Here is a 13954-nt window from a genome sequence, read left to right on the forward strand (position 1 = left end):
GAAGGAAGACAGGATAAAGACATGCTGTGGAAGAGAGACAGAGGTTAATAACAGATATGATTCAATGCAGAGAGGTCTGTTAACACATAGTGAGTGAAGGGGCGGGGCCATCTGCTGCGACCGGTTGGGGTGAGAGAAGGAGTTCAGTTGTGTAATTTCTGTGGAGTGGAAATGCTTGAAGGTAACAGTTATAATGATTCATGTAGCAAAGAAAATAATTTGCATCTTCAAGAAAAAATACTTCTCTGCATAGTGGAGCTGCTAAAGAAAGAAAGTGTGTTAGAGAGGCTGTAATGCTTCTTTGTGACAGCTAATATCCTTACAAATGATAAAGTCAGACAGCTTCTCTGATACAGGACCTTACGTTATAAACTCAGGAGTCTTGTTTGTGCTTGTTGTGACTGAACCTTGTTAAAGTGTGTTCACAGACTAACATGCCAGCAGAGTCTGGGAGGTGTGTCATTACTGTATTTGTACTAAGGGTGGAGGGTTTGAGGTAATCACAGGAAAGACTTATTCCATTATTCAGTGCTAAAGATATCCCACATGTAGTTTCCAATAGTTCGCCTCTCCCAATAGGACGTGTGAAGTGATGTGGGCTCCAACGTCCTGGACCGTTAGTGTGTTTGTGGAGTTGTCCTCTCCATGTCAGCATACGTTTTTCTTCAACCAGATGTGTAAATGTAGATGAAGCAGCTGAAGGAATAAAAAGCTGTATGGATGGAGAAAAGGGAAAATGTGGCTCGTAGCAGGAAGAGCTTTGAGCTCTCAATAAATCGGAGAAGCTCTTTCCATTCAGTGAAATAGCTGGTTTACTGTGAATTAATACTTTCATACTGTCATAATCCTGTTTGAGCCTCTACTGTATTTTAGAGGCCTAGTTTGAAGGATGTTTTCAGGTTTCTAACCCTGATGAGCAAGTTGTATTTCTTACCTCACAAATAGGCTCAAACATTAAGCCACTAATGTTTTACCAGTATTTCTACTTTTTATAGCATGTATCTAGACAACCAGCATATGCTTATGCTGAAAAAGTACTTACTATCAGTGTAACAGGAGCTAAATAAAAAAACATCCTAAAAAGCTTTATAAACTCTCGTGGTTCTTTGACACACATGTAGAAAAAGGTCATTCTGCCTCCGACAGTTGCAAGTCTGAAAGTGTCTTTACTGATGGAGGGGAACTTTTTTTGTGGAACATTTGCACATAGAGATGAAAGTACTATCATTAAAGTTGCTTTCAAGATTTCAAAAGAAAGCATAAATCTTTACACAACCATTTCCATAATGAACAAACATAATAATCAGGAGGCAAACACCTTTTCACACCACTGTATGTGTGTAAAACACTATGGGCTACATGCAGTTACACCACAAGTAGTTTTAGTTTCAGCTTAGCATGATCTTTTAACGTGGGCGAGCTGTAGCTCTGGAGGTAGAGCAGATCATCTACTGTTTGATCCCCGGCTCCCCCAGTCTGCATGCTAAGTATCCTTGGGCAAGATACTAACGATAAGTTGCATCTTATGCATCCATGGGAGCACGAACATGCATGAATGTTAGCTAGAAAGCACTAAAAGAAGAACGTTTGTGTGAACAGGTGTAGAGCGCTTTGAGTGCTCCGGAGAGCAGAAAAGCGCAATACAAGAGTCAGTCTGTTTACCATTTACCATGTTAATTGCAAGTAATGCTTATCATGTTGTATGTATTCTACAAAAGATCTGCGTATTATAGATAATGGATAAGCATTACCAACTTCAAGAAAAAACGATTGGTTGTCATGGCTTATATTTTCCATATTTGGTTCAATGAAGATTCAGTTTCCTGTCGTGGTTTTGAAGTAATTACATGGATAGGAAAGCAGAGCAGACAGAACAGGAGTAGACTGATGTCTGACTGCTTTTCCAGCCACCATTCATAGACATCAGTATTTTTACAAGCCACTTTAAAAGTGAGAAGAATAACACAGCAGAGCTGCATCTGTTTGTGAAAGCTTTGAAATCATTTTTTGGTTTCAATGAAGTTCTGGTTTCCTGAGCTTTTTCCATGCTGAGATGTTTTGTGGTGTTTGCAGTGTTTAATAAGAATCTGTAGGTCTGTTAATATTGTATTATTATTGTAGCTGCATCAAAGCCTGAAACGCGTGGACGTTCTTTGAAAACACATCGTGTAATTGTGTTTTCCAACAAATTGATGCATTTTCCTAAACTTATAATTGAGCAGGTGCAGGCAGAGCGAGGATTATGCTTTTAAACTGGGAGGACTAAGAAGACAGAACTCAGCTGACAGCAGTCTGCAATATACTGGCATCTTTAAAGTATACAACATTTGATATGCCAATGCATCGACCGCTTTTTCAGTAAATTACTATCTTGTATTTTTTTTTAAACAGATAAGATCTTCCTTTTTATTCTAGTTGTTTAAGCACACCGCCTTTCTTTAATTCACCTTTCTGTATAAGCCCAAATTTACACTGTTTATTGGAGCTTAGATAACCAGAACTGATCCTTTTGTCAAAAGATCTTTTGAGATGAAACCAAAAATGGTAAATGGCCTGTAATTGTACAGCGCTTTACTCAGTCCCTGTGGACCCCAAAGCGCTTTACACTACATCCAGTCATCCACCCATTCACACACACATTCACACACTGGTGATGGCAGCTACATTGTAACCACAGCTGCTCTGGGGCGCACTGACAGAGCGAGGCTGCCGGACACCAGTGAAACCAGTCATAAAAGGTTTCAATAAGTAAAGCTGTGAAAGAATCATTAGCAGCACTTGTTTCCTCCTGGTCTCCGTGGGTCTGCTGTCATGACACGGGCCTGCTGCTCGTTGGTTTTGGCTCTGTTACTCTCACCATGGCTGTTGTGCTGGTTCTTCAGAGGTGCTAATAACTGTGTTAAGATTACAGTTATTGACCAGAATAATTATGAATTAGGTTTTTGCCATGATAGAACAGCCAGAGTCTAATAACAGGCTAAGTGGGGTACAAGAAATGAAGGTTTAATATTAGCACAAAAAAAAAGAAAAATGTTGGCTCACCTGGGCTGATAATAGATTGTATTATTTAAAGTGACAAGATATGAAAAAAACCATTGTATCGCATTATTTTGGTGGTTACCAAATGTAATTTTTACAGTTTTACTTTGAAAAACATCCATACCAAATGTATTGGATTCTTCCTCCGAGCATAAAGGAAGCCAACAATCACGTACCCTGGACAGAAGATCGCATCCCAACTTTCACAGAAGCACAAAACAAAGTAATCACATAGTTTGCTTTACAGGCAATACTAGTAATACTTCATAGAAATGTCCTGAACAAACAAACATTATTTTGACATGTTTCTCTTTGGAAGATTAGCTGAATTAAAGGGTTTTTTTTGTTATATATATATTTTTTTTTCTTTTCTTTTTTTTCATGTTGCGAGATGACTGATGGGATGTGTAATCTTTGGCATTATACATTAAATTATAAACATTTTGGGGATCATGTTTCTGTATCTTTTCTCTAGAATTGTAAACAGGATCCGTTGTAATTGTTTATCCAGTTCCAACTCCATGTTCTTTAACTATACTAAAATGTAAATAAAGCCTTTTTAATCTCCTACTAGGCCTTGGTGCAGCCCTGCAGCTCTTTCTTTGTCATGTTAGCACGTTTTCACCAGTTTTACTCAGTGACTCTTATCAGTTGCTGACTGACTTAGTGTCACTAGTCTAAATCATAAGGTAGGCAGTTTGACTAATGGGTTAGCCTGTCAGGGTTACAATGACAAAGACACTCTTGGGCATATTTGACATTTATCATGTTCACAGTGTTCATAAGTAGAGCCTAGTGGTTTTATTCTGAATTAAATTGTAGTTTCTTAAAAAAATGTAAAAAGCCATTCAGCTGGAATACAATAAGTAGGCAACTGTTTGACCAGAACTCATGTAAAGTTACTGAATGTTATACTTACGTTAACTTCTTATCCACTGCCAAACAGGACTGCTCAATTTAAATTGTGTACACAGAGGCAGAGTTTGGACAGTAAAAGTAACTTTCCCAAACTGTGAGCTACAACATGGCATCAAATGACAGGTTCTAGATTAGACATCAAGGACCGAAAGTCCTCAGAGGTTGACTCTTACTTAATGAACCTACCGTAACATCAGAGTATTTCATTTTATTGGTCATCTCACGCAGCATTAATGGCTGGCTAACAGGGTCATGGAAAACACAAGGGTTACAGTGCGGTTACAGACATCCAGCTGCTCAGACTCATTATGTATATTGTAAAAGTTATCAGACTCAAGTAAGCTCAAAACTCCCGCTTGATGGTCTTTTAATAGACGCACGTTAGATTATCTTTTGTGCTCTCTATTGCCAAATTAACTCCATGCACCTTCCATGTTTAAGCCCCTTTTCCATTAGTACCCACTCAGATCGATTCAACATGGTGCGCCACGGTCTTCAGGGTTTTCCATCTGTCCAGGGTCATAGTATCTGGTACCTCGCTCGGGGTTCCAAGCGATCCAAGCTGCTACTAAAATGTGACGTCATCAGACTGCATGCCGGTCGGTAGCGTCACTCGATGAGTCTTGAGAGCGTCTTGTTCACTAAAATTTAAACTACCGTTTTTGAAACCTGGACACGAGGAAAATGGCTCCAAAAAACAATGCCGTGTTCCCCCGAGTCTGAAGAAAAGCCACAAAGTCCTTAAAGTTCACCTTTTTTGTAGGGTTCATGTCGCGGGACATTCATACGCGTTGCTATGACGACAACAACGCAGTTAGGTTGTACCGGATTGTAACGGAAAACAAGTCAATCAGAGTAGAGTCGTGGCGAGTCCTTCCAAGGAGGTACTAGTGGAAAAGATTTACTGTCTTAACCTCATGCACCTGTTGGGTTATGAAGTCAGTGACGGTGTCAGTGTTGCATATGTTATAGATGTATATACGTTAGACATTTATGGTTAAAACTGGTGTTTTAAACTTATCATTGGGTCTAAACACTCCCAAAGGGGCAGAGGCAAGTCCTGCAATGTCCCCACCACATGCAGGCACAGAGTGCACTATTGTACTCTACCTGAATGTAGCATCCCCATATCAGTTTAAATAAAATACATTTTTAAATACATATATCATAAAATATACTTTGAAATCGACCAGAGTTATTGGTCCATCAGGTTACTCAGACATCAGATACTGAATACAATTCGGTTTGTCTTTTATAGCTCCGACTCAATTTTGGTAGATGCAACACGCCTCATTGGAAAATGTCTCATTTTAGTTGCACGTCAAATGTCTCTTTAAAATCCACCATAATACAATCATTCCTTCTAATTCCACTGCTGTTAATGCCACAGTATGATTAAGCCTGTCCATCCAATCATCCAGTCTCTTCCATTTATCCTTATCAGGGTTAGTTAAGCTATCCCAACTTAGGACCTTCTTCCTATGAGGCAAGCGCACCACATGCTGCCCTGATTAATACTACCCATCAGTAGTTAGCAGTGTTAATGTCGAGTCCATCCGTTTAGGGTGTAATGGGAGCTTTGTGCGCCTTGAGGCAGCTGTCGTTGTGATTTAGTACTTTATATAAATAAAATAGAATTGAAATTGAAAGATTTATCTGAAATTGTTGCTTTGGTCTTTTTCCTATAACATTGTTAACGTGCCGCTCTAGGGCAATAGTAAAAAACACAAACACAGTAGCTGTGTCTTATGGAGAAAAATCAGGAAGAATAAATGCATTGCTCATCCTGTAGTGGGGAAGCACTGTGACTCCATGTGGAATAAGGTTGTGGTGAAGGGCTTAAAATGGAGTGTGGTGTTGTTTTTAGATGAAAACACAAAATGTAACTACATGTTGGAAATCTCTTTGCTTTCTTGTAGAATTGTGTTTCATTTTTTTCTGTTGAAATCACAACAGCATAGTTGGCGAGTTTCAATAATACTCCTGGCAACGGCAGCATTTCACCCATTAGGGGACAGGGTGTGGGTCGGGCTTTTTTAGAATGAAAAATCTTTCAACAAAGAATGTGTGCTTCCAAAAAACTAAAACTAAAATGAGCTTTATCTGAAAAGATTGCATCTTCGAGTTCTTAGCATGTGGCCAAAAAAGACAAACCTAACCTGCTTAGCTTTGTTGGGTTTGGATTTTTTAAATATATTTATATTATATTGAGCAAGAGATTTGATCAAACAATGATGTTTTAGCCGAACAGCCAACTGAGATCATTGACATGATTTATTTGGGTTTTTTTAATATATTTGTTTAAGTGTATTGTATGTACGTATTTAGCATAGAAGATAACAATGTTGCTAACCATCCACAAACTGCTTTGGTAGGTGTGACAGGGCGTGGCCTGCAGTGCCGCTGCAGGGGAGGCCGACGCACCTGAGCGGCATCTGCAGTCACGCCTCACCAGCATAAAAAGTCTGTACTGGGTCCTGTCAGTTGTTGTTGTTGGTGATGTGTTCGACTGGCGGCTGGAAAGCTGCAGCCATGTGTGGAAAACGGCAACCGGAACAATAAAGATGCTGAAAAGCAAAAAGGCCGTCGGGTCTGCCGTGGTTCATTTACAGTAGGGTGTTTTCAAATCCCGATCAAATGATGTCAAAGAAGTTCTTCTTGGATTTAAGATTTTTACTAAATATCGTAATAAGTCAGTGCCTTCTCTACCATTATTAAATCCTGGAGCGTTTCTGCAGGTCATTCCTCCCTGCAGCTGTCAGACTGCACAATCAGAACTGCTCCCAACAAACACAGATGTTTACATCAGCACTGTAACTTGCACTATTTTATCAACCGATTCACACTATAACCAGGGTTGGCCTCTTATCTGTATTTTATTTTATTTTATTTAATTACGGTACAGGACTCTGTTTGTGGTAACCATTGTCCTTCATGTAAATATGTAAACATTGTGTGTGTTTCTGTTCTGTGTCTTGTGTACTGTTTGTTTGTATATGTGTCTTTCTGGCTGCTGTTACACCCAAATTTCCCCTTGTGGGACAATTAAAGGATTATTCTATTCTATTCTATTCTGTTCTATTCTAAATACTTTGTGCATCAAAGGATCTGTCAGAAATGTTTTCACGAATAAATAAATGTGTTTTCAGATGTGTCCGGTGAAAGCAGTCAAAGTGGAGCCCAGTTCCAGGGTCGCCCCAGTGAGGTCTGGTCCCAGTGGCAGAATCAGCATCACTCCCAGCAGACTGGGGAACAGCACACACACCCCAACCCAAGCCAGACAGAAGTCTTCCAGGTAATACTGAGGGAGACTGTCCTGCTGCTGGACTCTGTTTAGTTGGTCAGCCTTCCAGCTCCAGTCCTTCCAGCTGCTGGCTGCTGACCAGTGTACACAGATATGTAATATGTCTGATAAGAGCTGTGTCCTCTGCACACCTCTAACCTCTGACTCTCCATCCATGTGTGTCTCTGCAGGACATGTTACCCATGGCTGGAGATCCCACCCAGGGAACAGCCAACTATAACATCGAGGACTTTGCTGATCTTGGGATGTTCCCACCCTTCTCTGAGTAATATCCGCCTTTCTCCATCTTGCTCCTGCTCAGAACTGGACTGATGTATGCATTTATCTCATGTTCTGTCTCGTTTTTCTGTATAGCTAAATCACCAACACAGCCATGTTAGTCACAATGAATGTCTGGGTGGACATCGTCATTTGCACACATACAAACGTACAGTGCACTGTTGGTTAGGCTCCAGGGTCTGCAGTATGTACCAGTGAACATACACATACCTCATCTCTGCAGAGAGGCGCCGCTCTGTCAGGCGTAAAGAACATCTCTCTCAAAAAGTGTCTAAAACGGCTTTCTGCAATTAGTGTTAGCAAAACCAGATTACAGGTACACCTGTCAGAAATGATTGCTATTATATTAGATTTTATACTTCCTATCTTACAGACTTGTGTGTAAATGGTCATTACTGACACAAGCTTCAGCTGCATCCATGTGGAAGACTGTAAAAAGTGGACTGCGATAACACTCGGTTAGCAAAGTCCGAGCACTCTTCTCATTTCCCTTTTTTGTAACCGTAAGTAAGCAAAGCATCAGTCTGATTTTGAGAACACTGCATACCTGTTGACTTGTCAGCCACAAGTTATTGGCCAGGACACATTTTTTTCTTCCTTTTTTCACTCTTGTGAGGACCATAATTTACAAAATCAGCATCTTGTTGTGCTTGATATAATTTGAAATTATTAACTGAGAGCAGAATCTCACAGGGGAAGTGTTTATGCTGAATTGACAGATCAAGGGAAATGAAAGCCATTTTCCCCTCGACGTCTACACATTCTCACTTTGGTTTGTCATCAGGGTGGACACTGCGACTGTTGGTTATTAGGGAAAAAATGCAAGTGTCTGGCGTCTTTGCTCTGCCACTGCGTTTAAGATCCGGAGCCTGTGGTCATCTTTTATACAGTGTGTAATGGTGACAGAGTTTCTACACCAGCGTAACAGTAACGTTAACTGGGTCTGTTTGTCTCAGTTCTGTTATAGCTTCCATGTATCACTACTCAACATGACAGAGAAAATGTCTCAGTGCCACACAAATGGCAGAATCATAGGTGCATAAAGGGTTGACGATGTCCACCTCCATCTGTCTGAAATGGCCTCTTGCACATCATTACCAACTCTGCCAAACAGCAGCGGGAGATGAGACGCTCACCTCCAGTTGATGCTGCAAACGCTCTCTCCATCAACTTTATTGTATTACCCTATATGTAGTGATGTCGTAATCTCTAGAAAGAAAACTTGATGCGCCCATAGAAGGATTCTCTGTATACATAAAACTAAATTTTTTACAAAAATCTCATTGCAGAAAGTTGCTAAGGCTTGAAGTGCACTTCATGAAGCTAACTGCTAATCACACCAGCCTGCTTTAAAAAGGGAAAAACCGCCATACCGTCCTAGCAAAGCGCAGTATAAACTAGTGTATTCGGTGTTCTTCAGCTCTCGCTACTTGAATTTATTACTTTATAATCTTTTCAACAATTAAGAGACTGACTAAAACTTTGTAGTGGGGGAGCTTTTACATGCTAGATTGTATAATGTCTGACAGATGGGAGAACCTTCAAACATCCTTTTGCTAAAGATCTCAAATTGATGGGTTTTTTGTTTTTTTTATGTTGTTGTAAATAATGTGATTTTTATGTCGACTCGTGTTACTTTCACACAGTACATTTTTGTGTAGGTTTTAATGATATCGTGTCCAATGTGAGTGCATATTTAACTATTGGTATTTAGTTAGTAGGTTAATTGTACATTGAGTTCTAGATCTGTATAAAATGTGTAAATGTGACCCATAATTTTTGTGTAACAAATTGTGCTTGTGACAATAAATTCTTATTGGTTATGTGGCTTTTGTTAGAGGTTCCGTCTTTCATTATTCAGGAGTCACTTCGCTCCTAACCCTTAACTAAATAATTATATCATAAAAAATCTTTACAGATTTTCATATACTGTAAAACTGAACTGCAAAAAATAAACATGTCAATCGCCCTTTGAAGATCTCCCTCTGTATTTCTAGGTAGGGCTGGGTTCTGTTTTTTAGCCACATCCTAAATGGGACAATTTACAGTTAGCCTCGGAAATACAGATTAGTCTGGACCAGGGGTCGCCAACCTGGGCACGCGTGGCACAGTTGGCACGCGAAGGGTTGACTGATGGCACGGGCATAGCTGGACTGGCCATCGGGCATTTGCTCGGTGGCCCAAGGATTTTTTTTTATTTATCTTTTTGTAACGGTATAAACAATGAAAGGTGTTGGACTGGTCAGATGCTGGCCGGTGTGTAAAAATAACTCAGTTGTTTGGTGGTGGCATCGCGGAGCTTCCACAGATTCAGTAAAATTAACAAGTGGTGGAGGCCAGCAGGTGGATGAGGGAGATCGGAGGCAGGACGAGGAGAGACCTGAGGCGGCCGCCGGTCCGAGTGTCAGGTGAACTGAACTTCAGGTAAGAAGTTATGACCAGGGGTCCGTTCTTCGTACCTCGCTAAGTAAGTTAGCTGGATGTGATTGTTGACGATTTCGCGTGATCTTGGATCGTTCGGTTCTCCGAAGCTCATCCGGGACTTGCTGTCATAGCAACAGATCCGTAAGCGTAAACCTGCTTGGGAGCAGGCTTACTTTATATAAACAGGATTAGATCGCGGCCACTCAGGTATGTCCGCTTCATTTATACGAAAGCAACAGCGATATTTTTCCACTGTTTTTCCATAAATAAATATAATGCAGTATTTGATTCTTTTATTGATTTCATACAGATACATACAGGTCATTTCCTAAAAAAAGGGAAATGTACTATTAATCATTCTATTTCATGTATTTGATTATGTCAGATGTAATTCATATTTTAGAGTAGTAATAGTAAATTACTTCGTGTAATCAAGATGAGAGACCACGGCTATAAAAGCGAAGGTGGATTTGGGAAGTCTGTCGCAGCCATGTCCTGTCCGTTTGTACGCGAGCAACCCATTGCGGAAGGTGCAAGATTGATAAGGAGAGTTTTCAGAATTCAGCGTATATTGCGGGATAGACAGGATCCTTTAGCTCAGCGCGACAGTGTGCTCATAGAGAGATATCGATTTTCCCGTGAGGGTATTATTTACTTAACCAACTTGTTGACGAGGGGGTGCAGGACCACTGTCTTTTTTTGCTCTGCCCTTTTCTTGGTTGCTGTTATAAACAAACAAACAAACAGATTATTTCAGGGTCTCTTTTCAAGAGACTAAAAGCAATATAAGTGATAAATATTACCATTCTGTAGAATATTCTTATATTTCACTTTTACTTGTTCCCATGTTCTAGTGGGTCCTGTTGTGGCTCTAATGTGAAAGAGGATATAATGTAATATAATATAATATTGTGGCATGCAGAGGAATCTTAACAGAGAAGCTCACAGAGAGAAATTGAGCTTGTTATTCAACCCCAAGCAGGTAGGGGGAGCTCTTTATTATAACACTTGCTTGTGCTACAATGTGCCTCAAGGTTCAACAACAGCACAACAGAAGTCACTCATGGTACAGCACTCTCTACAAAACAACATCTGTCAGTGACTCTGCACCACAGCGTAAACACAACATGCAAGATAACAGTTAAAAGTAACGTAACCATAAACAATAAAACAAGAGCATCTAAACAGCAGCACATGTCCCAAGGCATGATGGGAGAGAACTAGCTGTTCCCCCAACACGCCACACAGCCCCCACCTGAGTGGTTAGCTGTCCCCAGCAACCGGCATGTCCATAGCAAAGTCTCTGAGGTGTTGGGGAAGGCGACGGCTTTGTTGAGGACGTTCCGTGGGTCCCCCAGCAGCCTCCGAGGCCAGGCAAGCCCTTTCTTCCTCTCCGGGCTGTAGACCCACACATGCTGACCGGGCGAGAGTCCTTCCCCCTTGCAGCGGGTATCATAAGCTCGCTTCTGCCGGGAGCCTGCATCTCGGAGAGCCTGCCTGGTCAACTGATGCACCTCTCGGAGCCGGGCGAGGAGGTTGTGGAGGTAGTCCAACCCGGGGTCCCCGCACACTTCCTGCTCGGGGGGGGGGGGTCCACACACCAAGTCCACTGGGGTACGAAGCTCATGACCGAACATCAAGGCCGCTGGAGTGCACTTAGTAGATTCCTGGACTGCAGAACGGTAGGCCATTAGGACCAGGGGAAGGTGTTGATCCCAGTCACGCTGCTGGCGGGAGGTCAGGATAGCAAGCTGGGTGGCCAGGGTGCGGTTGAAGCGTTCCACCAACCCATCGCTTTGGGGGTGCAGTGGCGTCGTCCGGGTCTTCCTGATACCCAGCCGCTGATAGACCTCCTTGAACACCGCAGCCTCAAAATTCCGGCCCTGGTCGCTGTGCAGTTCCTCTGGTACCCCAAACCGGCAGAACATCTCGTTGACCAGACGCTCAGCAGTGGTAACAGCACTCTGGTCAGGGACTGCATAGGCCTCAGGCCACTTAGTGAAGTAGTCCATGGCAACCAGGACGTAGCGGTTCCCCTGGTCAGTGGTGGGGAAGGGTCCCAGGATGTCCACACCTGATACTGCTGCAAGGGGGCATGAGAGCGTTGGGAAGGCCCTTTCTGAGCCGTGCAGGCATCGCACCGATGGACATGGAGCTCTACGTCCTGGCGACACCCAGGCCAGTAGAACCGAGACCGAAGCCGCCGCAGAGTCTTGGTAACTCCAAAGTGTCCTGCCCCCGCCGCACCATGGACCAGCTGGAGCACCCTGGACCGCAACTGTTGAGGTACCACGAGCTGGAAGACCTCACGGTGACCCCCGGGAGCCTGCCAGCGGCGATAGAGGAGGCCATTTCGGTTTGTGAGGTTGGCCCATTGGGAGTAGAGAGCCTTGGTCTCGAGGTCCAGTGCAGATACCTCTGGCCATGATGGTCTCTGACCAGCTCCAATCCAACACTGAACCTGGGAAAGGGCAGGGTCTTGGTTCTGGTCGTGTTGCAGCTGTTGGGGATCCATGGCCTCCAGACCCTCAGTATCCCCTGCGGCGGACTGGACCTGAAGACTGCTACAATGCCCACCTGGAACAGAGTCATTCTCAGGGCCGCCCTGTGGTGACGCGATCACTGAAGTCATGCCCTCCCGGTCCTCCAAGCGTTGGCAGTACCTGCACTGTTTTTCCTCACAAGGGCGTCGGGAGAGGGCATCTGCATTGGTGTGGAGACGTCCCGCCCGGTGACGAACCTCAAAGTGGTAATCTTGCAACGTCTCCAACCACCGGGCTAGCTGTCCCTCCAGTTCTTTAAAACTGAGCAGCCAAGTGAGGGACGCATGGTCTGTGCGCAGGAGGAACTTCTTCCCGTAAAGGTAGGGTCTGAAATGGCGGAGACCCAGGATGATGGCCAGCAGCTCTCGACGGGTGACACAATAGTTCCTCTCCGGTCTGCTGAGGGAATGGCTGTAGTAGGAGATGACCCGCTCCCCCTCAGGGCCTTCTTGCGACAGTACAGCCCCCACCCCTGTGTTGCTGGCATCGGTGTCCACGACAAAAGGGAGCTGCAGGTCTGGGTAGGCTAGCACCGGTGCCTCAACCAGTGCAGATCGGAGCCGATCAAATGCCACGGCACTGTCCTCACTCCAGTGGAACTCCCGGCCCTTCTGTGTGAGCCAGTGCAGGGGGCTTGCAATGGTAGCAAAGTCCTTGACGAAACGCCGGTAGTATGATGCCAGGCCAAGGAAGCTCCGCAACTCGGCAGTGTTGCCCAGAATGGGCCAGTCTTTCACAGCGGCCACTTTCGCAGGGTCAGTGGAAACCCCTGCTCCGCTCACAACGTGACCCAAGAAGGTCGTCTCCTTTCGGAAGAGGTGGCACTTTTTGGGGTGGAGGCGAAGGCCAGCCTGGCGGATAGCATGGAAAACAGCAGTCAGGTTAGCCAAGGCTTTCTCGAAGTCTGTCGCATGAACGAGGAGGTCATCCAGGTAGACCACACAGCGGTCGCGGGGGATGTCAGCCAGAACCCTCTCCATTAGGCGCTCGAATGTGGCTGGGGCATTGCAGAGGCCGAAGGGCATCACCTTAAACTGCCACAGTCCCTGGCCAATGGAGAAAGCAGTCTTTGGGCGGGCCTCTGGCGTCAGCTCCACCTGCCAGTAGCCACTGCGCAAATCGAGGGAACTGAACCAGCAGGACCCAGCAATGTCGTCGAGGGCATCATCAATCCGGGGCAATGGGTAGGAGTCCTTGCGTGTGATGCTGTTGAGTAGACGATAGTCGACACAAAACCGCCAGGTACCATCCTTTTTCCGAACCAGTACAGCCGGGGCTGCCCAGGGGCTGTTTGAGGGTTCGATGATGCCCACCTCTGCCATTTCCCTTATCTTCTGCTCTGCTGCGGCACGCTTGGCAAGGGGAAGGCGACGAGGGCGGAGGCGAATGGGCCGTGCATCCCCAGTGTCAATGTCGTGTTGCACCAGGCTGGTTTGCGTGCAGTCCT

At 44.1% G+C, this 13954-nt stretch overlaps 1 protein-coding gene across 3 annotated transcripts in view; it reads left to right on the forward strand.

The window, feature by feature from the left end:
• The window catches only part of arnt2 (aryl-hydrocarbon receptor nuclear translocator 2), a 64961-nt gene extending 55594 nt beyond the window's left edge, over positions 1-9367 (forward strand). For all 3 annotated transcript variants that reach the window (XM_084923280.1, XM_084923273.1, XM_084923266.1), the window contains 2 exons: positions 7107-7252; positions 7432-9367. In XM_084923280.1, the coding sequence (XP_084779406.1) occupies positions 7107-7252; positions 7432-7530 (245 nt within the window). In that variant the 3' untranslated portion in view covers positions 7531-9367. The remainder of the gene's footprint in view (positions 1-7106; positions 7253-7431) is intronic.
• The last annotated feature ends 4587 nt before the right edge of the window (positions 9368-13954 follow it).

Source organism: Perissodus microlepis, chromosome 1, assembly GCF_051167445.1.
Source record: "Perissodus microlepis isolate ML-2025 ecotype Zambia chromosome 1, ASM5116744v1, whole genome shotgun sequence".
Classification (NCBI taxonomy): Eukaryota; Metazoa; Chordata; class Actinopteri; order Cichliformes; family Cichlidae; genus Perissodus; species Perissodus microlepis.